The sequence below is a fragment of the Caretta caretta genome, chromosome 8 (genome assembly GCF_965140235.1).
Source record: "Caretta caretta isolate rCarCar2 chromosome 8, rCarCar1.hap1, whole genome shotgun sequence".
Lineage (NCBI taxonomy): Eukaryota > Metazoa > Chordata > Testudines > Cheloniidae > Caretta > Caretta caretta.
In genome coordinates, this window is record NC_134213.1 from 105,112,747 (window position 1) to 105,139,982 (window position 27,236).

The window sequence follows — 27,236 nt, forward strand, 5'->3', positions numbered from 1 at the left end:
CTCCCAAGCAGGGCTTATTGGTTGGAAATATGAAACTGTAACCCATCCACCAAATACATTTTTCTGCCGCACAGGTCTAGCTTCTTTAAGTCCTTCTGCGTAGGGATAGTGACTGCCTGGCCTTGCCTGTCCCTCTTATTGGCCGCTGTAACCACGGGGGATCCAGGAGAAGGGTGAGAATACGAGTATTTGTATCCCTGGGCTTGCACTTAGTTTTTATTCTCTACTTTCTGAAGTGAGAGGGAGAGAAAATGGAGTCTACCATAGGGACCTGACCGGACCCATAAGAGCCTTGTTAAAGGATAGGGCAACCTTGGATGGGGCTGATGCAGCCAAAAATTCAATGAGGCTTTTAGCTGACTCCTTCAGTACTTCCACCTCCAGCCCCAGGTTAGCAGCCACCCTTTTTAGAAGCTATTTATGGGCTCTAAAGTCAGCTTGTGGCGCCAAGTCACTCATCTGGGGAGGAAGGTGAAGAGACTGGAAACCAGTTGGGGGGCTTCCTCCACTTCTTCAGCCTTGATTATGTCCTCCAGGCCCCAAATCTTGTGTGTCAGTACTGTGCTTGGTGCCAGAGTCCGGATTGGGTGCCAAATGGTGTGGTGGAAGGGCCCTCCTCTTGGACACCACCAAGCAGGAACAATTGAATGGTGGTCCCAGTACCAAGGGAAAGCCCCATGGATTCTGGAACGGCCACTGGACCTGCATAAGCCACTGTCCTCCAGACCAGGTGTCAGCAAGTGGACCCACACTGGAATCTGGTGGAATGTAGGATGGGTAGCAGCAGTGGCTCTTTGGCTGGGTACAAGGCTCAACCAACTCCGAAAAAGAGTCCTCCTGAGGTACCATGGTGGAGCACTACAGCTTCGACCAGTGGATGCCAAGGTCCGGAAAAACAGTGCCAATTGGGAAGAACTTATCAATGACAGGAGGGCTGGTTTTCTTCTGGTTGGTACCGAGATCCCCAGTGCCAGGTAAGAGCTCAGAGCCCCATGCTCCCTTCTGCTCATCACACTCATTGGAGACTATGGTTGTCCCATCAAGGCTCGCAGTACCAGGAGTGACAGTAGGTTCCTAACTGCTGCAAAGGCCTCCAGCGTGGAAGGCACCGCAATCCTGCTGGCGCCATGATGACTCCCTGGAATTGGCGGATGGTCCCGCACCAGTTTCAATGGCACCTGTGAGCAGGGCGGAATTGACAGTACTGCTAGGGTAGCGGGAGCGGATGAGTGACATGACACGGGTTGCACGCTGCTGCACTCCCTTTATTTGTCCTTTCTCAGTACTGAGGAATGTCCCCTCGTGGACCTTTGCTTCCTACTTTTTTTCTCAGCACCAGAGACGGAGAACTGTAGCCAAGAAACATGACAATGGAGGGGTGCTTCGCACCGAAGCTGAGGTGCTCAGTGCTGAATCCAAATTGCTTGGCTCCGATGCCAGTCTAAGAGCAGCTTCCATTATAACAGCCCTTAGTCTAGTCTCCCTGTGTTTCTTTGTATGAGGCTTGACGTCCTGACAGATTTGACAATGCTCTCATACATGAGCCTCTCCCAGACACTTCAGACAACTGGAGTGTGGGTAGCTCACCTGCATAGGCTTCCTGCAGGAGGCACCTGGGTTTGAAACCTGGGACATACCTGACCCAAGGGGCAAAGGGAGCCCCTCTATGCTAAGCAAGGGGGTCTATCTACACTAATGCTATTTATACTATTACTAAAACAGACTAAAACTAAGCTGAAAAATGCCTCACCAAAGCAAGAGGAGTTGTTCCAGCATGACACACTTCGGAGAAGTGGAGAGCAATACACCATTTCAAACTTCTACATAGCTGTCCTCTGATTTTTCAGACACATGCTAGCTTCCATAATACTACATATTATAAAGTCATAACCTGATAAAAATTCTGGAACTATCAAAAAAAAAATCAAACGAACTTGCTTCATTCCTGTAATTCCAAAAACTCACCAACTTCCAAAAGCCTCAACAGTATTTATCTTTTGTATAAAATCTCTTCACAAAGTAATTAAAAATGAATCAAAAATGAGAAGAGAATATTTTTGCATGTTTACAAACTGACATACTAATTTACTTTTGATATTTAAAAGGTTCCTTTAAGATAAATATATGCATCTCTGCAGCTTAAGTATCATCTAAAGTATAAAATGTGTGGCCAGTATCTGCTCCAGATCCATATTAGTAATTTTTCACTTGTCATGTTTTAATTAACTACCTATTAAAACAATCACTACCTTTCAGCTATCTTTTAATATGGTTGTCTTCAGTAGCACTAGTATAATCAGCAGACATAAGAGAACCGAAGATTATTAACTAATTTCAACCTCCAGGCATCAGTTTTACGAAGCAAAATATATGCGCCTCGCTGTGGGACATTTCTCTCTCATTAAAGTGGCAAGTGGGATTGCTTATATAGTGACCACCATTAAAGATAAGAAAATTAAAAAGCTCTCTTTGCATCATGGTGGCAGCACATTATGCTGTTAGGTGTGAGAAACAGCTTCTGTTGCAGACTTGGGATTTCTGGCACTGAGCACGTAGATCTGAGGTGACATGAATAGAAGTGATGTATCCTGTATGGCTAAGAGGAAGAATGAAAGCCATTCTAACTACACAGCAATCCAAGAGATTGCGGAGGGCATTGAGGACTGTTAATTATGTCCTTCTGGCAACAAATAAGCCAATCATGCTGGTAGACACTAGCTACTCAGATGTAGGAGAAAAGACAGAAAACCGTATATTTATCAAAAAATACCCCTTTTACCAGCTTCTACTTTTTTACATAAAGATGCATATACTTAAAATAACCTCTACTATTTAATGGAGAGTTGCTAATATGATAAAATTTCTTCCCCGAGTCATAGAATCGGCCACTTGCATTTTATCTCTTCACACAGGAGTTGAAAAGAATTTAGGTCAAATATCTGGTTCAGCATAAGGTTTTTGTTGGAAAACTGAAGTCACTGGTTTAAACACACCTGTAGCAAAAAATCAGACCAATAAGATATTTGTGTTTTAACACTTATTTATATCACCCGTAAGTGTAGCAGGAGCTGACCAAAAACCATATGTATGCCTAATTAAACAACAGCACTATCATCCTTCCTCACCAGCAGTGTCCCCTCCTACCATGTTATGTTCTCAGTACATCTCTATATCATTAAGAATGGTGCTGTTTCAGCAGGGAACTGGTCTTGTAGTTTCTGTTTAGCTCCTGGTACTCTTGAGCGTGATATTAAATAAGTGACGCTTGTTAAAACAAATCTCTCAAACAATAAAAAATAAAACGTAACAGTACTGGCCAGACAAATTTCTCTATTAAATATATATTTTTTCTAAATTTGTTGTAATGTGAAATTCCTCCTGTTAAGTAACTGTAAATGGTTACAACATTGCCCAAATTGTTCCCCAATTCATATTCAAACTTACCAATTTCTCCTCACTGAGGAAACTTCAAGCAAATTCTTCTCAACTTTAGGTAACAAGTTAAATATATTTTTGAAATTCAATTTTAATTCCTTTTTTGGATGTTATTTTCAGTTGGAAATTAATGTAAAATAAGTCAACTACTGACTAAACTAATTAAAAAAGAGGACAGCGGTCAAGGCTGATGGGCCTAACATTAGACCTTCCAGCTTTGTCTTGGTTTATATAGATGCTTATGGTTTGTACTGATGTGATGCTACACTATCCCCCTACTCTGCCTTGCCTGCTCAGTTTTCATGAATGGAATAAAGGTGTTGTACCACATGTGTGTGACTAGACTAGTAGTCGCAAAGAAAGCCAGCATTCTAGTTTAATTGATGGTGGGGCCACACATGAGAAAGTGAAATTTTATCTGAATTACATTCTTCATTTTGTGAGCTAGGATTTAAGAGGAATGACATAAAAGGCATCTTTCAGACCAGTGAAATTGAAGCATCTTCACAGTTTATCTTTAACGCCTTTATAAAAGAAAAAACTGTGGATTAATGTAAAAAGAAAAGGAGTACTTGTGGCACCTTAGAGACTAACCAATTTATTTGAGCATGAGCTTTCGTGAGCTACAGCTCACTTCATCAGATGTTTACCGTGGAAACTGCAGCAGACTTTATATACACACAGAAATCATGAAACAATACCTCCTCCCACCCCACTGTCCTGCTGGTAATAGCTTATCTAAAGTGATCAACAGGTGGGCCATTTCCAGCACAAATCCAGGTTTTCTCACCCTCCACCCCCCCACACAAATTCACTCTCCTGCTGGTGCTAGCCCATCCAAAGTGACAACTCTTTACATAATCAAGTCGGGCTATTTCCTGCATAGATCCAGGTTTTCTCACATCCCCCCCACCCCCATACACACACAAACTCACTCTCCTGCTGGTAATAGCTCATCTAAACTGACCACTCTCCAGGTTTAAATCCAAGTTAAACCAGAACATCTGGTGGGGGGGGGGGGGGGAGGAAAAAACAAGAGGAAACAGGCTACCTTGCATAATGACTTAGCCACTCCCAGTCTCTATTTAAGCCTAAATTAATAGTATCCAATTTGCAAATGAATTCCAATTCAGCAGTTTCTCGCTGGAGTCTGGATTGAAACTTCAATCCATCGGTGATCTTCCTGATAACACCATCCTGGCTACTATGGACACAAAGATGGACTACAAGCCGTCAAGAACACTATCCCCGATAATGTCACGGCTAACCTGGTGGCTGAACTTTGTGACTTTGTCCTTACCCATAACTATTTCACATTTGGGGACAATGTATACCTTCAGATCAGCGGCACTGCTATGGGTACCCGCATGGCCCCACAGTATGCCAACATTTTATGGCTGATTTAGAACAACGCTTCCTCAGCTCTCGTCCCCTAAAGCCCCTACTCTACTTGCGCTATATTGATGACATCTTCATCATCTGGACCCATGGAAAAGAAGCCCTTGAGGAATTCCACCATGATTTCAACAATTTCCATCCCACCACCAACCTCAGCCTGGTCCAGTCCACACAAGAGATCCACTTCCTGGACACTACAGTGCTAATAAACAATGGCCACATAAACACCACCCTATACCGGAAACCTACTGACCGCTATTCCTACCTGCATGCCTCCAGCTTTCACCCTGACCACACCACACGATCCATCGTCTACAGCCAAGCTCTGCGATACAACCGCATTTGCTCCAACCCCTCAGACAGAGACAAACACCTACAAGATCTCTGTCAAGCTTTCTTACAACTACAATACCCACCTGCAGAAGTAAAGAAACAGATTGATAGAGCCAGAAGAGTTCCCAGAAGTTACCTACTACAGGACAGGCCTAACAAAGAAAATAACAGAACGCCACTAGCCGTCACCTTCAGCCCCCAACTAAAACCCCTCCAACGTATTATTAAGGATCTACAACCTATCCTAAAGGATGACCCAACACTCTCACAAGTCTTGGGAGACAGGCCAGTCCTTGCCTACAGACAGCCCCGCAACCTGAAGCAAATACTCACCAACAACCACATACCACACAACAGAACCACTAACCCAGGAACTTATCCTTGCAACAAAGCCCGTTGCCAATTGTGCCCACATATCTATTCAGGGGACACCATCACAGGGCCTAATAACATCAGCCACACTATCAGAGGCTCGTTCACCTGCACATCCACCAATGTGATATATGCCATCATGTGCCAGCAATGCCCCTCTGCCATGTACATTGGTCAAACTGGACAGTCTCTACGTAAAAGAATAAATGGACACAAATCAGATGTCAAGAATTATAACATTCATAAACCAGTCGGAGAACACTTCAATCTCTCTGGTCACGCAATCACAGACATGAAGGTCGCTATCTTAAAACAAAAAAACTTCAAATCCAGACTCCAGCGAGAAACTGCTGAATTGGAATTCATTTGCAAATTGGATACTATTAATTTAGGCTTAAATAGAGACTGGGAGTGGCTAAGTCATTATGCAAGGTAGCCTGTTTCCTCTTGTTTTTTCCTACCCCCCCCCCCCCAGATGTTCTGGTTTAACTTGGATTTAAACCTGGAGAGTGGTCAGTTTAGATGAGCTATTACCAGCAGGAGAGTGAGTTTGTGTGTGTATGGGGGTGGGGGGGATGTGAGAAAACCTGGATCTATGCAGGAAATAGCCCGACTTGATTATGTAAAGAGTTGTCACTTTGGATGGGCTAGCACCAGCAGGAGAGTGAATTTGTGTGGGGGGGTGGAGGGTGAGAAAACCTGGATTTGTGCTGGAAATGGCCCACCTGTTGATCACTTTAGATAAGCTATTACCAGCAGGACAGTGGGGTGGGAGGAGGTATTGTTTCATGATTTCTGTGTGTATATAAAGTCTGCTGCAGTTTCCATGGTAAACATCTGATGAAGTGAGCTGTAGCTCACGAAAGCTCATGCTCAAATAAATTGGTTAGTCTCTAAGGTGCCACAAGTACTCCTTTTCTTTTTGCGAATACAGACTAACACGGCTGTTCCTCTGAAACCTGTGGATTAATGTGATCTTCACAATGAAAATCATTGAATCATAGAAGATTAGGGTTGGAAGAGACCTTAGGAGGTCATCTAGTCCAACCCCCTGCTCAAAGCAGGGCCCAACCCCATCTAAATCATCCCAGCCAGGGCTTTGTCAAGCCAGGACTTAAAAACCTCTAAGGACGGAGATTCCACCACCTTCCTAGGTAACCCATTCCAGTGCCTCACCACCCTCCTAGTGAAATAGTTTTTCCTAATATCCAACCTAGACCTCCCCCACTCCAACTTGAGACCATTGCTCCTTGTTCTGTCATCTGCCACCACTGAGAGCCGCCTAGCTCCATCCTCTTTGGAACCCCTCTTAAGGTAGCTGAAGGCTGCTATCAAATCCCCCCTCACTCTCTCTCTTCTGCAGACTAAATAAGCCAAGTTCCCTCAGTCTCTCTTCGTAAGTCATGTGCCCCAGCCCCCTAATCACTTCCATTGCTCTCCGCTTGACTCTCTCCAATTTGTCCACATCCTTTCTGTAGTGGAGGGCCCCAAAACTCCAGATGTGGCCTTACCAGTGCCGAACAGAGGGGAATGATCATGTCCCTCAATCTGCTGGCAGTGCTACTGGTGCCAGACTCCAGGGTCTCTCCACCACCCCCAGCCCTCCTTTGGTACACAAGTATGGCACCATGGAGCTCCCAGTGAAAAAGAATGTCCTCTCCAACTGCCCAGCTGCAGTCTTCTGCTCTTTTTTTTTTTAAATTAAGGAAGATACTTATTTCCCTTTGTTTTTTAAAATAAAATAATTTTTTTTCTTTTCTTTTCTCTCCACTAGTCTTGTTTGAAACTGCGGACACTTTGCCTCATTGAAGTCCTCTGAAATAACTTTAAAAGAATTAGGTTATGGCGGGGGGAAGAGGGGAGTTAATTTGCATTAATTGCGAAAGTGTATTTTTTAACCATCTCTTAATTATGAGGTCTTTGAATTAGTACTCATTGTTTGTTGAGAAGCCTTTTCGTGAAGCTACTGTGGTTGCTAGCTCTTGGTTTGCTGTTTTTGTCTTAATCAATGCTAAGAATAAAAGATTAAATCACTTACTGATATGATTCTCTCTGTTACTAAAAGGATATTTTGCCCCATCTTCATAGTTACTAGTACGGCTTTCAGTGCACATTAACTTATTTATTTTAAACACAGTCCTATTAGACATGTGTAATATTGTTCATCTCCCTTGACTTTGAGGAGACACTAAACTCACTCTTACATTTCAAACATAGGCAACAAGAAAAAGTAAAACATCTTTAGAAACATTGCTAACACAAGAAGTTTCAGTGACTCCAAGAGGATCTCAGCTTCTTGCCTCTTTCAATACCTGTCAGATGTTTGTCTAACCAGTTCTTTAAAATGTCCACCGACAGAGATTCAACAAGCTTCCTAGGTAACCCATTACTAGGGTGTGAGCTTGACTTAATGTTTCATCCAAAGTATGTTACTTTTAAACAAAGGAATAGTCCTCTAATATTATATTGCAGTGTCAACAGTTGGTATACAGCCTAATTCATCCTGTACAACTTGAATGTAACACCTCCTGGAACAAAACCAAAAAATACTAACCATACTGCTCCTAAATATTACAGGACTTTTCATGGATGATGGTAAATATCATACATGCTGCAATATACCAATAATAGACAAAAGGGTAAGCTAACAATGAAATGTCAGCCTTAATGGAGACCTGCAAAAGAAAACAAAGAAATGAGCCATACACAGAATTACATACTGAATGGCTACAAAAAACAGGCTGTGGTTGATATCTGACACAGACTCTGTGTGTGTGTGTGTGTGTGTACATACATTCTTTACAGATTGTGTAAGGTCTACAGGTCAATTCCAAGTTCATTGCTGCCATCCCAAAGTGCATCATTCACGGACAGTCTACAGACACTGAATAATTCCACAGGCATTCTGAGTTGAGCCATAAGGGATCTGGGTCTTATAAGATGGGGATGAGGGAACCAGTAAAAATAGGATGCCATTTTAAAAAGTACCTTTATTATCTGATGTAGTAAATTTTTAAAGTTATAAATGGCAAATAAAAATTTTAATTTATAAATGGAAAGTGAAAGTCACCTGATACGCAAAACACTGTCCGGTGAATTCTGAGGCATTGATACTGAACACAAATCCAGCTAACAAACTTGGCAGGATCTATAAAGAATTTTTACAAGTTACCATAGACCTACATATTAATTTGCTGAATGTCTCTTAACCTGGTTAGTGGAAGTATTTAGCAGGTATCTTTTTCCTCAGCTCAATTTTCATATTTCCATTGCAGACTAGCTCTAACATTGACGTTTCTGAGTCAAACCCTTACCAATTTACTAGTTTTCCTTATTATAATTAGCTGACTCATCTGCGTTTGGACAAATATTTTCATTATGTAAGTTATTTCTGTTGAATTTCTAGGACAACACATAATACAGAATATTTAAGAATAAAATAATAATTTTACAAATGCAAAGAGAAAAGTATTTCTATTCCTCAATGCTTTGTATGTAAAAGGTATTTATTGATACACTACTATTCTCAGATACGTTAAAATAGTACAATACCAACTAAATGAAAAAACCATGATCTGTTATTCTGAGCAGTGTTTTAAAAGTAACTCAACAAACATAGGCCAAGCAGCTAGCATATTAGAGAAAATAACTGGTTTGCAAAAGCTCTAAACAATCAGAATACAAGCATCAAATATTGTTGATGAATTTGCTGTCAGGAACAGGTTTGCAATTGCAAGTTCACATGCATTCTTGTTGACTACCAGGTTTCAACTGATTGTAAATTATTGAAAATGAGTTACAAATTTATTATAAACCAAGCTCTCTTAATCTTAGGATTATATTTTGTTAACCTATGGTCTGCCATAAATGAAATACGTCATCATTTGGAGGAGGCATATACAAACCAATACAGCAATTTCAAAGAATCCCCCACACTAGAACTAGAATACTTCATCTCAAACCAGTCAAGAATTTTAGAAATCTTGGAATATGTTGGCATACAAAGAAAATAAAACATACATTTACTAAAAAGACAACACATGGTGAAAGATGACTAATGTAATAAAAATACATTGATTTATTTAAAACAAAGTCAGTGAAATAGCGAGACGTATATATGTACACTCTGTTATTTAAAAGAATTTACTATACAGCTAAAAAGTTATGCCCACTATTTTCCCTCTATTTTGTTTAACAGTCACCAACAATAGCTTCCCTAAATAAATATTTGTTCTTAACTCAAAAGGTGCATCACAGTGTAACATTTCTAAGAATTGCAATACAGAACAAGTGTGATAATATACAGGTAGAAAAGAAGCCCTTTTATATCCACATTACACAACGTGCCTGGGGCTCAGTGGCTCACGAAAGCTTATGCTCAAATAAATTTGTTAATCTCTAAGGTGCCACAAGACCTCCTTTTCTTTTTCCAGTTGGTTTAGTTGGTGAGAAATAGTTCACTCTCCATCCTTTATTAACAAGGACAAATGTACTTAACTACATTATAGTGTCAGCTGCAATACTGTAGAAGTTTCTCTAAATTATACTTGATCAGACGATGATATATGTTGCACTTACATATTTAACAATGTTTGGTAGAAAAAACGGAACCACTCACTAATGTGCAAATGGTAGTGACTGAAAGTATCACAGCCATTGCTACTCTAATCTTTCCCCCATAACATGATTTACACTGTAGATTTGTACTCTGCAAGTAGATTATTCAACATTTAAAGTAATAAATAAGAACACCTTTTTAAAAAATCACGTTAAAATTCTCATTTTAATCTCTAAATAAGACAAAATTGAAATGACTGGTTTAAAGCAAGCCAAGAAAAGTCACATTACAGCTTTTACAAATATTTACTACTATCTGCCAGTGTACATTTCAAAATAAATAATTTAGACACTGGCTTTTGTTCCATGCAAAACAAATTTGAATCAAAAGGTATTAATAAAACTAATTGCTTTCATTTAAATACTGTAATTAATATAAACTAGAAATCCTATGCTATCACAAAGTCCCGTTTGTAATCAGTGTATATAACGGATGAAAACTGTTGTAATTCTAGCTTCAATTTTGTATTTCCACTCAAACAGATGGAACTGTTTCACTAGACTGTTATTTTTAGAGGACTGTTCCCCATAGCAAGAGAAAATTAATGAGATTTGTTACTTACCTGTAACCCCCTCCTTCGCAGAATACTTGAATCATCCATATTTTGAACTCTCAGAAATTCACAGGGCTACAAATTACTTCTGACTCTCACTTGCTTCTGGCTAGTGATACCCTGTCACAAACTGGCAAAGAAGCCTATTATTTTCAATGTTTTTCTCCCAATCTCTAAAAATAAATCATGGTCTTTAATTTGCCTCTGTCATGAAGATCTGCACCCAGTGTCTCTGATCAGTTGTTCATACTTCCATCTGCCTCCTTTCAGGCACTGTCAAGTCACATTTAAAAAGCTGCAAAGATTAGAAAAATCTGTTTCAAGTTTGAATGTGTTTTTGCTACACACATTTGTGTACAGGTAAAAATAAGTAATAATCCAAGTCCTAACAAAATGCCCAAAAAATAAATTAATTAATTCAGATTTTTTTTTCCCCAGGTCTTGGCTCAACTTCAATTTACTTGATCTGTTAAAAAGGTTCAGTAAACTACAACAGCTTGCCTTCATCTAGTGTTTACAATAAGCTCACAAAATACAGGTCACATTTCCTTTTCAAAAACACACTGTCCTATTTCACTGAAATTCACTATTCTTCACAAACTGACAATAAAGACTAGTGAATTTATTTTGCCAAACGTGCAGAATTCCTTTATTCCTTTGGACAGACAAAGCAAATGTCAGATTCTTCAGATACTGTAGCACATTCTTTTGTTTCTGCTATCTATGAAGTATGCTGGTCTCTTTCTCCTCAAATGCGGCAGGCACGATGCTTTCTTTCTTTGGTGTCTTAGTTCAATGCTGAGATCTCACTACTCTTTTATGCACTGAAGGGTCTGGAACACGTGTTGTGAGTTCTGAACATGTAATTCATTCATTCATCTATTCATCATTGACAGAGCTGTCATAAAAAGCCCTTCCCTTTTCGTCATCCATGTATAAGTAGCAGGTTAGAAAGTAGGCACAGTTCAACTGAGGCTTTTTCAGCCTCTTTTGTACTTCCTTTTTTCCCCCACGAACAGTCACTTTCAAGCATATAAATTCAGCAAGGCCAAAAATGCTTCTATCCTTCCATGTGCAATATTAAAATCACATTTTAAAACCAAGGCATTAGAGAGTATTCAAGAATAAACCGTGAAAATGAGCTTACTTACTGTAAACACTACTTCAATAAAAAGTCAAAACCTAAAAGATACAGGGTTGAATATATCAAAATTTATGAACTTCTTAAAGAACCCTTGTCCTACATGTTTGTCTTTTTAAAAAAATTAACTAACCAAATATATAGAAAAATATGAGATAGACGCAATTAAAAACAGTCCATTAATTTTTAGCAGGGGATGAAGGCAACAGATTCTGCGTCCTGATCAAAGCACAGTGAAGAACCTAGTTATAACTTTCTAATATAAATATTTCAAACAAAAACCAGCAACTTCACCCTCTGAAGGATTCCACTAGTTATTTAAAAGAAAATTTCTGATTTCATAAAGAGCTGTGTATGAGAGCAGCTTTTAATCACATTGCTACACCTCCTAAAGTGTGCAAATGCAGCAATGGCGACTCTAAACTGCCTCTCACAGCTAGATGAAAAGCTCTTGTTCCCACAATTTTGACAGCTGCAACCCAAAAAAGTCTCAATAAAAGCACCCACGTTGATGGTGCTTAAAATAATGGATATTTACATGGAAATCATTAGCCAATCTTCATGCTAAGTGACTGAGTTGCAAGAGCTAACCACATAATTGTAAAGTGAACCGAGAGCAGATACAACTCAGTTTCATTCACCAGGGTTCTTCTGATCCTCTGCAGAGACAGTGTGGTCTTTTATTGTGAGGAGCTAATAAACCCTCATCTCGCCGACACCTCCTTCCATCTGCTGTTTTAAACAACTGAATTCTGAATTAAGTCTGCAGAGTCTTTGTGAGCTACCCGACAAGGCAACGAACCACACACAGGCTGAGAAGGCAGCTCATTTGCATAGAGTATACTGTACAATGTAAAAGCAGTGCACTAGTAAAAAACAACTCAGCCACCTGATTTTAAAGGAACAATATCTTCCTCTTCAAATATACATGAATAATGTTAAACTACAGAAAAGGATAGGGAGATTTCTCAATTTTAAATTGAGTAGACACGAGAAGTAACAGTAAAATATGAACACAAACAGAGCCTTATAGTTAAAGTAAAAGTCACGTTTCATCCTAAATTCTACATGTGATAACACTTATTTATGACGGATTTCAGATACGACAAAATGTACTTGCTGCGTTCCTCAACCCACAAGTTTCTTGGAAAAATATTTCAAAATCTTTGTGGCCTCACCTATTAAAAATTAGTATCAAGCAAATTCAATTTCTACTGAAAAGCAGAATCTCATTATCTTAAAATACTGTAGTATTTCCTGAGAACTTTACAATTATCTATAACTATTTCAAATGTCAGGAACATAGGAACAGACACACTAGATCAGACCAGTGGTCAAGCTAGTCTTCTATCCTGTCTGATAACGACCAGTACTTTGTGGAAAGGTACAAGAAACCTTATATGGACAGGTTTCAGAGGAACAGCCGTGTTAGTCTGTATTCGCAAAAAGAAAAGGAGTACTTGTGGCACCTTAGAGACTAACCAATTTATTTGAGCATGAGCTTTCGTGAGCCACAGCTCACTTCATCTCTAAGGTGCCACAAGTACTCCTTTTCTTATATGGACAATTATGCAATACATTGTTTGTATAGGAAGTTTCTTTCTAATCTAGTCAGTTGGTGGTTAATTTATGCCTCTGAGCATACGGGTTTACAATTCCATTTTGTTTTTATTTGTATAGTACCCAATGTAACTCATGTTCTCATGAACTATATAAACATCTAGTCCTTTTTGAACGCTAGTACCATCTTGACCTCAATGATATTGTGTGGCAATAAGTCTACAGATCAATTATGTGTTGTGAAAAAAAAGTATTACTTTATCAGTTTTGTGCATGATGATTTCCAATTTCATTGACTGTCCCCTGGCTCTTGCATTATGACAAAGGTAAATAGGAGTGTCTGATTTACCTTCTTCATCTCTTTCATTTTTGCATACTTCCATATCATGTCCTGTAGCCAGACAGCCAGCCCACCCACCCCCCTCTCAGAACAGCATTGCTGGAAACACAGGAGGAAGCCGGAACAGGGCACTTAACATATATTCCAGCACAGCCTTTGAAGCTGTGAAAAGCACAGGTGTGCTGCTACAATGTGCCTCTGGGAACATATACAACGATTAAGCTCACAGCAGGCAGAGCCCTGTGACAGACATGGCTCTTAGCCCCTACTAAATAGCGTGATGCACACACACCAACATCCTAGGTGGGAAAATATTTACCCTGAAAAAAGAAATGTCCAGTAGTCGAAACTTATTGTTTCTCTCCCTTGCAAGTGTAAACTACTCTTGCAAAAGCTGGCGTCACCCCGACAGACCAGCCTCAATTTGGCATAAGAAAGGAGAAAGAGAATAAAGGAGTACAGAGGTATAAGTAGGGGACCTACAACACCATGATTTTTGAGTGCTTTTCACTATCTATCTGCTGGTAAGATAAGTGACAGCCTCCCAAGGCTTCTGCAGCTAAGAGGGTCCCTAAGCCTTGTCCCTTATTCGTCTTTCCGCGGAATTGAGTGACCGATCCTGGCTTGGCACCGCTGGAATCGAGAGATGCAAGGAGGGTAAGAAGCACCCACACCTGATCTCCTATCTTTAATGTACATATATTCATAGATATTCATAGATATTCATAGATATTTAGGCCAGAAGGGACCATTATGATCATCTAGTCTGACCTGCACAATGCAGGCCACAGAATTTCACCCACCACTCCTAAAAAAGACCTCACACCTATATCTGTGCTATTGAAGTCCTCAAATTGTAGTTTGAAGACCTCAAGGAGCAGAGAATCCTCCAGCAAGTGACCCGTGCCCCATGCTACAGAGGAAGGCGAAAAACCTCCAGGGCCTTCCAATCTACCCTGGAGGAAAATTCCTTCCCGACCCCAAATATGGCGATCAGCTAAACCCTGAGCATATGGGCAAGATTCATCAGCCAGATACTACAGAAAATTCTTTCCCGGGTAACTTGGATCTTACCCCATCTAAAAACCCATCACAGGCCATTGGGCCTATTTACCATGAACATTTAATTACCAAAACCATGTTATCCCATCATACCATCTCCTCCATAAACTTATCGAGTTTAATCTTAAAGCAAGATAGATCTTTTGCCCCCACTACTTCCCTCGGAAGGCTATTCCAAAACTTCACTCCTCTGATGGTTAGAAACCTTCGTCTAATTTCTAATCTAAATTTCCTAGTGGCCAGTTTATATCCATTTGTTCTTGTGTCCACATTGGTACTGAGTTTAAATAATTCCTCTCCCTCTCTGATATTTATCCCTCTGATATATTTATAGAGAGCAATCATATCTCCCCTCAACCTTCTTTTAGTTAGGCTATATTTTGAAATAGAGCTCTATACTTTGTTTTCTTTCTTTGGGATTGTGGCTTCAGTTTTGTAACTTGTTTGTGTGTGTAACATCTCTACATTTAAATAAGTATGCACTAGCAATTTTGTAACCATATGATTAGAATCTAGCTTAATAAATTTTGGTAACCATTTGTGCATAAGCCTGACTTGTTTTCTCTGGTTTACTGTAAAGCAGCCAACACAATTAAAGAACCTCAGGCGTTTTGGCTCTAAAGCCTGGCCATTAGGTGAGAGTACTAAGAGCCTAGCGTTGAGTTGTGCCGCCTCCATGGGGCAAACTCTTGGGGCACCTGTCAGTCAATCCTGGCTGCCCGCTGCGAAGGAGCTCTGAGCTCTAGCAGTTAAAGTCACGGGTGTGGAGAGGCTCTTAGTGCTGCCATTGGGGCACCTGTCAGTCAGTATTGACTGCCCGCTGCGAAGGAGCTCTGAGATCTAGCAGTTAAAGTCACGGGTGGTTAGGACCTTGAGGCATCTGTCAGCCTAGCCCGGGCTGCCCGCCGAAGGGACAGTGCGTCCTAGCAGTTAAAGTCACGGATGGTATAAACGGGCATAGCTGGCACCTCACCAAACATCCTTGGCCGTCGGCTAACATGTCCCCATTTATTTGCCTCCTCTCAAAAACTTGAACAGGTCCAATACTTTCAATCTATCTTCATACTGAAATCTTTCCCCACCTCTAATAGGTTTCATTGATCACGTCCAGAGACCTTCTCTTTCTGATATAACATGAATGAGACTGGGTGGCAAAAATTGAACACAGTATTCTGGGTAAGATCACACCACCAATTTGTGTAGTAGCATTCTAATTCTTGCAACATCACCTTGTACCATTCTTTATTCATCCTAATATATTTTTCTGTTGACTTTCACCAAATACTTAACGGAGGTTTTCATTCAGCTGTGCATATTAATCCCCAGAACATGGAAGGAGGAGGATCCTGGGAACTACAGGCCAGTCAGACTCACCTCAGTCCCTGGAAAAATCATGGAGCAGGTCCTCAAGGAATCAATTCTGAAACACTTAGAGGAGAGGAAAGTGATCAGAAACAGTCAGTATGGACTCACCAAGGGCAAGTCATGCCTGACTAATCTAATTGCCTTCTATGACGAGATAACTGGTTCTGTGGATGAGGGGAAAGCAGCGGACGTGTTGTTCCTTGACTTTAGCAAAGCTTTTGACACGGTCTCCCACAGTATTTTTGCCAGCAAGTTAAAGAAGTATGGGCTGGATGAATGGACTATAAGGTGGATAGAAAGCTGGCTAGATTGTCGGGCTCAACGAGTAGTGATCAATGGCTCCATGTCTAGTTGGCAGCCGGTATCAAGCGGAGTGCCCCAAGGGTCGGTCCTCGGGCCGGGTTTGTTCAGTATCTTCATAAAGGATCCGGAGGATGGCGTGGATTCCACCCTCAGCAAGTTTGCAGATGACACTAAACTGGGAGGAGAGGTAGATACGCTGGAGGGTAGGGATAGGATACAGAGGGCCCTAGACAAATTAGAGAAGTGGGCCAAAAGAAATCTGATGAGGTTCAACAAGGACAAGGGCAGAGTCCTGCACTTAGGACGGAAGAATCCCATGCACCGCTACAGACTAGGGACCGAATGGCTAGGCAGCAGTTCTGCGGAAAAGGACCTAGGGGTGACAGTGGACGAGAAGCTGGATATGAGTCAACAGTGTGCCCTTGTTGCCAAGAAGACCAATGGCATTTTGGGATGTATACGTAGGGGCATTGCCAGCAGATCCAGGGCTGTGATCGTTCCCCTCTATTCAACATTGGTGAGGCCTCATCTGCAGTACTGTGTCCACTTTTGGCCCCACACTACGAGAAGGATGTGGAAAAATTGGAAAACGTCCAGCGGAGGGCAACAAAAATGATTAGGGGACTGGAACACATGACTTATGAGGAGAGGCTGAGGGAACTGGGATTGTTTAGTCTGTGGAAGAGAAGAATGAGGGGGGATTTGATAGCTGCTTTCAACTACCTGAAAGGGGGTTCCAAAGAGGATGGCTCTAGACTGTTCTCAGTGGTAGCAGATGACAGAACGAGGAGTAATGGTCTCAAGTTGCAGTGGGGGAGGTTTAGGTTGGATATTAGGAAAAACTTTTTCACTAGGAGGGTGGTGAAACACTGGAATGCGTTACCTGGGGAGGTGGTGGAATCTCCTTCCTTAGAAGTTTTTAAGGTCAGGCTTGACAAAGCCCTGGCTGGGATGATTTGGTTGGGGATTGGCCCTGCTTTGAGACTTCCTGAGGTCCCTTCCAACCCTGATATTCTATGACTGTATGATCATGACTAGACCGTTAATTAAACACTCTGCAAGAGGTATGAGGCTCTGTCGACAAGGCGAGGCAGGGTGTGGCCCCCTGCTCAGGGGCACATGCCGGCGCTACGCTCTCATGGAGCTAGGAAGAGCGTAAACAGCAGCGTCGCCACAGCAGCACAGGCGGCAGCAGCAGCGGTACAGCTGAGCCATGCCAAGTACAAACCTGCCTGAAAACACTGGGTATGTACTCAGCACAACTCCGCCGTGCCGCAGCTACACTACGGTTTACACTCGCGCTAGTTCTCGCCGAGCTAGCGCACGTACGTACACACCAGTAGGGGAATCCCACCCCTAGCTCGTAGTGTAGCCATAGACTTACTTCAGATTATTTCTTCTGATGTGCACCATGTAACACTTGTCAATGGTGAACTTCGTCTGCCACTGTGCTGCCCATTCACTTAGATTTGTTAGGTCTCTCCCTGCTTTTCCTCAGTCTTTTCTCTTCTTGACGAACCTCAATAAGCCATCTTCAAAACAGCCAAATCATTAATAAATATTACATACAAAAAATGTGTAAAAATAAGTTTATTAAGGCTGCAAAGTCAAGCACTCAAAAGGTAATAAATGCCAGAAGTAAGGTTACCTGTGATTTCCCTAGCATCGTATAAACACATTATGGCAGAGGCAGAGATTGAATCCAAATCTCCAGGGTATCTTTCAACTGTCTTCCTTACTTAAGTGTTTGACTCTGCAACTTTAATTATGTTATTTTTATTCGGGGAGACAAAGGGGAGTGAAATTTCCTATGTTTTAAAAAAGCAAACTAAAAAAACCCCACAAATTCCATCAAGTTGCATCATGGAGAGTTTGAGAGAAGATAGAAATCCCCCTGCGAGTACTAATCTTGGGGTGAGTGATATAATAGGCATCACTGAAACTTGGAGGGGGATTTCAACTATACCCATATTGACTAGGTACACATGGCACCTCAGGACAGGATGTAGAGATAACGTTTCTTGACAGCTTAAATGACTGCTTCTTGGAGCAGCTAGGCCTAGAACCCACAAAGGAGAGGCAGTACTTGATTTAGTCGTGGAGCACAGGGTCTGGTCCAAGAGGTGAATATAGCTGAATCACTTGGTATTAGTGACCATAATATAATTAAAATTTAACATCCCTGTGGCAGGGAAAACACCACAGCAGCCCACCACATTAGCATTTAATTTCAGAAGGGGAACTATACAAAAATGAGGAAGTTAGTTAAACAGAAATTAAAGAAGAGACAGTGCCAAAAGTGAAATCAGTGCTAGCTGCATGGAAACTTTTTAAATACACCATAATAGAGGCTTAACTTAAAAGTATAGCGCAAATTAAGAAACATAATATGAGAACCAAAAATGTGCCATCATGGCTAAACAACAAAGTAAAAGAAGCACTGAGAGACAAAAAGGCATCCTTTAAAAAGTGGAAGTTAAATCTCAGTGAGGAAAATAGAAAGCAGCATAAATTCTGGCAAATGAGGTATAAAAATATAATTTGGAAGGCCAAAAAAGAATTTGAACAGCTAACCAAAGACTCAAAAAGAATTTTTTGGGGGTTATTAAAGTACAACAGAAGCAAGAAGCCTGCAAAACAACCACTCGGGCCACTGGACGATGGAGATGCTAAAGGAGCACTCAAAGACCATAAGGCCATTGCAGAGAAACTAAATTAATTCTTTGCATTGTTCTTCACAGCTGAGGATGTAAGGGAGATTCCCAAAATTAAGCCATACTTTCTAGGTGACAAATCTGAGGAACGGTCTCAGACTGAGGTATCATTAGAGGAGGATTTGGAACAAACTGATAAACTGAACAGTAATAAGTCACCAGGACCAAACGGTGTTCACCCAAGAGTTCTGAAGGAACTCAAATGTGAAAATGCAGAACTACCAACTGTGGTATGCAACCTATCATTTAAATCATCTTCTGTACCAGATGACTGGAGGATAACTAATGTGACATCAACTTTTTATAAGGTGGGTGCATAACTGGTTGGAAAACCGTTCCCAGAGAGTAGTTATCAGTGGTTCACAGTCAAGGCGGAAGGGCATATCAAGTGGGGTCTCACAGGGATCAGTTCTCAGTCTGATTCTGTTCAATATCTTCATAAGTGATTTAGTGAATGGCATAGATGGCACACTTATAAAGTTTGTGGATGACATCAAGGTAGGAGTAGCAGCAAGTGCTTTGGAGGACAGGATTATAATTCAAAATGATCTAGACAAACTGGAGAAATGGTCTGAAGTAAACAGGATGAAATTCAATAAGGACAAATGCAAAATACTCCACTTAAGAAGGAACAATCAGTTGCACACATACATAATGGGAAATGACTTCCTAGGAAGGAGTACTGCGGAAAGGAATCTTGGGGTCAGACTGGATCACAACCTAATTATGAACCAACCGTGTAACACTCTTGCAAATAATTTTTTTTTTTAAAAAGCAAACATCAATTCTGTTATGTATTAGCAGGAGTGTTGTAAACAAGACACGAGAAGTAATTTTTACACTCTACTATGTACTGATTAGGCCTCAACTGGATTATTGTGTCCAGTTCTGGGTACCATATTTCAGAAAAGATGTGGACAAATTTGGAAGAAGTCCAAAGAAGAGCAACAAAAATGATCAAAGGTCTAGAAAACATCACCTACGAAGGAAGACAGAAAAAATTGGGTTTGTTTAGTCTGGAGAAGAGAAGACTGAGAGGGGACATAACAGTTTTCAAGTACATAAAAGGTTGTTACAAAGACGTTGATTGGGGTGGTTTAGGTTGAACATTAGGAAAAACTTCCTGTCAGGATGGTTAAGCACTGGAATAAATTGCTTAGGGAGTCTGTGAAATCTCCGTCATTGGAGACTTTTAAGAGCAGGTTAGATAAACACCTGTCAGGGATGTTCTAGATAATACTTAGTCGTGCCTTGAGTGCAGGGGACTGAACTAGATGACCTCTTGAGATCCCTTCCAGTTCTATGATTCTATGATATTGACACCCACCTGGTTCAACAGCAGGATTGGAATCATTAGATCTACAACAGTTCCACTTAGCTTAAGTAGCTATTGCTATAGCTTAACAGAGTTTCTGATAACAGTAGTAGGGTGTCATCCTGTACATGGGCCAGCACTAGATGGGAATGAGAGAGACACTTTGCCAGTGTGTTTGACAAATATTTGCTGCCAGCAAAGAAATGGTGACAGTCAGGAATCGTAGGTGCCATTCTAGGTTCTGGAGGAGAGTATGTTTAGAAAGAGCAGCCCCAGCCACACCTGCAGCAGCCCAGAACTGCAACTGCATGGAAAACCCTGCTCAGTCCTGGGTAGAAGAATGCCCTGTATGGACAGAAACTTCAGCGAATTTAGTTAGAAAGCTCCAGAACAAGTCTCTACTGAGCATGTATGAATAGTGGTTTATTTTTTTTTTTTGAAGGCTTGACCAGATTTAAGCAGATTTTCACTGAAATGGCAAAAGGCACATCCCCTGACACAAAGTCCTTTTGCATGCCAAGTAGAATATCAGGGTCGGAAGGGACCTCAGGAGGTCATCTAGTCCAACCCCCTGCTCAAAGCAGGACCGATCCCCGACTAAATCATCCCAGACACGGCTTTCTCAAGCCTGACCTTAAAAACTTCTAGGGAAGGAGATTCCACCACCTCCCTAGGTAACGCATTCCAGTGTTTCACCACCCTCCTAGTGGAAAAGTTTTTCCTAATATCCAACCTAAACCTCCCCCACTGCAACTTGAGACCATTATTCCTTGTTCTGTCATCTGCTATCACTGAGAACAGTCTAGAGCCATCCTCTTTGGAACCCCCTTTCAGGTAGTTGAAAGCAGCTATCAAATCCTCCCTCATTCTTCTCTTCCACAGACTAAACAATCCCAGTTCCCTCAGCCTCTCCTCATAAGTCATGTGTTCCAGACCCCTAATCATTTTTGTTGCCCTCCGCTGGACTCTCTCCAATTTTTCCACATCCTTCTCGTAGTGTGGGACCCAAAACTGGACACAGTACTCCAGATGAGGCCTCACCAATGTCGAACAGAGGAGAACGATCACGGCCCTCGATCTGCTGGCAATGCCCCTACTTATGCATCCCAAAATGCCATTGGTCTTCTTGGCAACAAGGGCACACTGTTGACTCATATCCAGCTTCTCGTCCACTATAACCCCTAGGTCCTCTTCTGCAGAACTGCTGCCCAGCCATTCGGTCCCTAGTCTGTGGCGGTGCATTGGATTCTTCCGTCCTAAGTGCAGGACTCTGCCCTTGTCCTTGTTGAACCTCATCAGATTTCTTTTGGCCCAATCCTCCAATTTGTCTAGGTCCCTCTGTATCCTATCCCTACCCTCCAGCGTATCTACCATTCCTCCCACTTTAGTGTCATCTGCAAACTTGCTGAGAGTGCAATCCACACCATCCTCCAGATCATTTATGAAGATATTGAACAAAACCGGCCCCAGGACCAACTCCTGGGGCACTCCACTTGATACCGGCTGCCAACTAGACATGGAGCCATTGATCACTACCTGTTGAGCCCGACAATCTAGCCAACTTTCTACCCACTTTTTTGTCCTTCATCCAGCCCATACTACTCTAACTTGCTGACAAGAATACTGTGGGAGACCGTGTCAAAAGCTTTGCTAAAGTCAAGGAACAACACGTCCGCTGCTTTCCCTTCATCCACACGGCCACTTATCTCGTCATAGAAGGCAATTAGATTAGTCAGGCATGACTTGCCCTTGGTGAATCCATGCTGACTATTCCTGATCACTTTCCTCTCCTCTGAGTGCTTCAGAATTGATTCCTTGAAGACCTGTTCCATGATTTTTCCAGGGACTGAGGTGAAGCTGACTGGCTTGTAGTTCCCAGGATCATCCTTCTTCCCTTTTTTAAAGATGGGCACTACACATTAGCCTTTTTCCAGGCATCTGGGACCTCCCCCGATCACCATGAATTTTCAAAGATAATGGCCAATGGCTCTGCAATCACATCCGCCAACTCCTTTAGCACTCTCGGATGCAACGCATCCGGCCCCATGGACTTGTGCTCGTCCAGCTTTTCTAAATAGTCCCGAACCACTTCTTTCTCCACAGAGGGCTGGTCACCTTCTCCCCATGCTATGCTGCCCAGTGCAGTAGTCCGGGAGCTGACCTTGTTCGTATAGACAGAGGCAAAAAAAGCATTGAGTACATTAGCTTTTTCCACATCCTCTGTCACTAGGTTGCCTCCCTCATTCAGTAAGGGGCCCACACTTCCCTTGACTTTCTTCTTGTTGCTAACATACCTGAAGAAACCCTTCTTGTTACTCTTAACGTCTCTTTCTAGCTGCAACTCCAGGTGTGATTTGGCCTTCCTGATTTCACTCCTACAAGCCCGAGCAATATTTTTATACTCATCCCTGGTCATTTGTCCAATCTTCCACTTCTTGTAAGCTTCTTTTTTGTATTTAAGAGCAGCAAAGATTTCACTGTTAAGCCAAGCTGGTCGCCTGCCATATTTACTATTCTTTCTACACATCGGGATGGTTTGTCCCTGTAACCTCAATAAGGATTCTTTAAAATACAGCCAGCTCTCCTGGACTCCTTTCTCCCTCATGTGATTCTCCCAGGGGATCTTGCCCATCAGTTCCCTGAGGGAGTCAAAGTCTGGTTTTCTGAAGTCCAGGGTCTGTATTCTGCTGCTCTCCTTTCTTCCTTGTGTTAGGATCCTGAACTCGACCATGCTCCAAAGTGCGTGCTGAAGTGCCTCAAAGAAAAGACTGGCAGGTTTAACAACATAAAACATATTACTCCCTAGCCTCATTCTCAGAAATGGCTGACCCAGTTGGTTGAAATTTTGCAAAATTATTCAGACTGAGGCAGACATCTGGTACGGAAATAGCCCAAATGGTTAAAGTTTGACAAAGTTATAAGAATCTGAAAAGAGGGTCTTAGAGGGTCTTATGTGTTGGGCAACTTTAATAAAAGGTGGTATTACCAAACTAGCAAAGAATCTTGGGGCCGCTTCACTGATGACCTTTTGCTATATTGAAAATTGACCGTTTATTCCATGAAGTGTGTTCCTGAATTACTTACTATCATAAATATAAAGGGAAGGCTAACCACCTTTAAATCCCTCCTGGCCAGAGGAAAAACCCTTTCACCTGTAAAGGGTTAAGAAGCTAGGATAACCTCGCTGGCACCTGATCAAAATGACCAATGAGGAGACACGTTACTTTCAAAGCTAAAGGGGGAGGAGGGAAAGGTTTTCTGTCTGTGTGATGCTTTTGCCGGGACCAGAGCAGGAATGCAGGTCAGAACTCCTTTAAAAAGTCAGTAAGCAATCTAGCTAGATATGCGTTAGATTCTGTTTTCTTTAAATGACTGATAAAAATAAGTTGTGCTGAATAGAATGTATATTCCTGTTTTTGTATTTTTTTGTAACTTAAGGTTTTGCCTAGAGGGATTCTCTATGTTTTGAATCTGATTACCCTGTAAGGTATTTGCTATCCTGATTTTACAGAGGTGATTCTTTTACTTTTTCTTTAATTAAAATTCTCTTTTAAGAACCTGATTCCTTTTTCATTGTTCTTAAGATCCAAGGGTTTGGGTCCGTGTTCACCTATGCAAATTGGTGAGGATTTTTATCAAGCCTACCCAGGAAAGGGGGTGTACTGCTTGGGGGGATATTTTTTGGGGGTGGGGGGGGAAGGAGATGTTTCCAAGTGGGCACTTCCCCTGTTCTTTGTGTAACACTTTGGTGGTGGCAGCATTTAACCTAAGCTGGTAAGAATAAGTTTAGGGGGTCTTTCATGCAGGTCCCCACACCTGTACCCTAGAGTTCAGAGCGGGGAAGGAACCTTGACACTTACATCCATACTTGAAGTTAAAGTTAAGGTTTTTAATTCTTCTAACTTATTACCTTAGGCTATATCTACACTATAGCCGTACAATTACAATGCTGCAGCTGTGCCACTGTAGCACCATAGTGCAGACGCTTCCTACATCAACAGAAAAACCCTTTCTGTTGATGTCATTAACCCACCTCTCTGACAAGCAGTAGCTCGGTTGATGGAAAAATTCTTCCATTGATCTAGCTTCATCTACACCAGGGGTTAGGTTGACTTAACTATAATACTCAGCACACGAAATTTTTTTCCACAGCCCTGAGCAACATAGCTAGCCTAGGTCAGTCTTATTTTTAAATGTAGACCAGGTCTCCCCCCACCTGGAATTAAAATGCTGCTCCCTCCTCTTAGCCTTCACTAATAGCTCAGTCTATCTGCAGTCCCTACCTTCATGAGCTGGAGTGTTGTCAGTGAAATATGAGAAGCAATGCTTCCACTCTACTCAGCACTAACAAGGCCTCATCTGGGCACCGCACTTCAGGAAAGATGTGGGCAAATTGGAGAAAGTCCAGAACACAGCAACAAAAATTATTAACAGTCTAGAAAACATGACCTATGAGGAAAGATTGGGTTTGTTTAGTCTGGAAAAGAGAAGACTGAAGGGGAACATGATAATCTTCAACTATGTGAAAAGTTGTTACAAAAAGGAAAGTGACAAACTTTCCTCCTTATCCACTGTGGACAGGACAAGAAGTAATTGGCTTAAATTGCAGCAAGGGAGATATAGCTTAGATATTAGGAAAACTTTCTAACTGTCAGGGTGGTTAAGCACTGGAACAAATTACCTAGGGAGGTTGTGGAATCTCCATCATTGGCAGTTTTTAAGAACTGGTTACACAGACATGTCAGGGAGAGTCTAGATAATACTTAGTCCTACCTCAGTGCAGGGGACTGGACTGGACGACCTATCAAGATCCCTTCCAGTCCTACTTTTCTATGGTTTCTACAATTAACCAGTCTGGTCTATCTTACAGATGTTCCAAGAAGTTTTGCTGTTTTGTAATGAAGGTCCCAGGTCACACTGAAGAAATAAAAAAAGAAAGTTCTCAACCTGTGGAGTAGTAATGACGACTCTCCTTCTGTCTAGATCCCTCTTCCAGCCAACAGAGAAGGAATCGGCTGGGCTCACTATCCCTGACTAGCCACAGCCAAGACTTAAGGTCAGAGGTAAACAACTGAAAATGAGAAAAAGATCTATTCTAAATTGTTGTTCCCAAGGCCATGTACAAGTTTTAGAGACTCACTAAGAAAGTACTCTTAAACCTTTTTTGTTGTTGTTTGACAAGCTTAACTTGGTCAGTACTGAAGACTTTTGTGAAAGAGGGCTATCTGTCCTTAAAATATTTCTGTGACCATGAGCTTGAAGAGAATCATGATTTGTTAACTTGCAACGTTTCTGCAAATATTATCATTGCCTATTGTTCCCAGCTTTGGGCACGTGGCTACAAGATACAGAATGTGAACAGCCAACATATATGGTTCACAGTATTTGACCTCAGATTTCCTATACGACATGGTCCTGATTCTGGTGAGGCTTGGTTTCTTCTTTCTAACCAGCAATCAGATGGGGACATAGGGACTATGTCTAAGTGTCAGGCAAACAGATGGGGACATAGGGACTATGTCTAAGTGTCAGACAACCAGAGTTTCAAAGCAGTGTCCAGTTCAGTAATTACTTTCCTCAGTGTGACAATATACATCAAGGTCATCATTCTTGCCCAAAAGAACTATATACTCCTGGGAGAATACTGTGACACTGCGCATGTGCAGAATTTATGTCCCCACAGATTTCTTTGCTTCCCCCACAGAAAAATGACTTTCTGACAGAGAAGCAAAGGGAAGCCACAAGAGCGGTCATGTGACACTCACCAGCAGTATGTTTTGAGTGTCCAGGGCAGCCGGCAGAGAGGGCTCAGCTGCTAGTCCCAGCTGGGTTGGGGAGGATGGGACTTCCTCTTCCCCTGCATGGCATCCGGGGCTGTGTCAGACCCACCCTCAGATTTCTCCCCCAGCTGTAGGAAGCTCTGCAAACTCCATCCCCCCCGGCACTTCCTGCACCCATCACTCCTCATTTGCAGGGGGAAGGATAGCTGTGCAGGGAGCTGTTCCTCCATCTGCCCAACCCCTGTGCATCCAGACCCCCCTCATACCCAGACCATCCCACCGAGCCTCCCCCTTCCCCGCAACAAGCCCCACTCCCCCTGCACCTGGACCACCCCAACGAGCCACCCGCACCCGGATCCCCACCATACCGAGCCCCAACCAGCTGCACCTGGATTCCCATTTCACTTAGTCCCACTCCCCCAGCATCTGGACACCACCACTTAGCCCCCCACACTCAGGCTCCCCTGTCGAGCTCTATCCCCCCTACATCCAGACACACCCCCATGGAGCCCCAACCACCCTCACCTGGATCTCCCCCCCCCCCCAAGTCCCATTACCTTTGCACCCAGAACCCCACAACATGCCCCTGTGAATCCAGATCCCGCCCCCGCACCCAGACTGCCACACACACAACCTTCTCACCCCACACCTGGATCCCCCCACACTAAGCCCCTCCACACTTGGATCCTGCCTTGCTGAGCCTGCCTGCCCACACCTAGGTTCATCTGGCGTGGAGGAGCTGGACCCTGAAGTGTTTCTGGGGCAGACCCAGTCCTTGAGCTGTGTTAGGGTAGGATGCACCCTCACCACTGAGTCCGTGTCCCGGGGGGAAGCTGCACAGTGATCTCCCACCTCTGTGAAGCCAGTGGCCTGTGTTCCCCAATGCCATGCTGAAGCCTCCACATTTATTTGACAAATAAAATTTGCAGAATTTTAAAATATTGTGC

The 27,236-nt window shown here is 42.3% G+C and overlaps 1 protein-coding gene across 11 annotated transcripts in view; it reads right to left on the reverse strand.

The window, feature by feature from the left end:
* MAST2 (microtubule associated serine/threonine kinase 2) overlaps positions 1–27,236 on the reverse strand; it is a 391,471-nt gene that overhangs the window by 226,563 nt on the left and 137,672 nt on the right. The window contains exon 1 of one of the 11 annotated variants that reach the window (XM_075131877.1): positions 10,719–11,529. The exons of 7 other annotated variants lie outside the window; for them this stretch is intronic. In XM_075131877.1, coding sequence (XP_074987978.1) covers positions 10,719–10,757 — 39 coding nt within the window. In that variant the 5' untranslated portion in view covers positions 10,758–11,529. Of the gene's footprint in view, positions 1–10,718; positions 11,530–27,236 lie in introns of those variants that run through there. 3 more of the 11 variants (XM_048862157.2, XM_048862158.2, XM_048862161.2) reach the window with 3 other exon arrangements.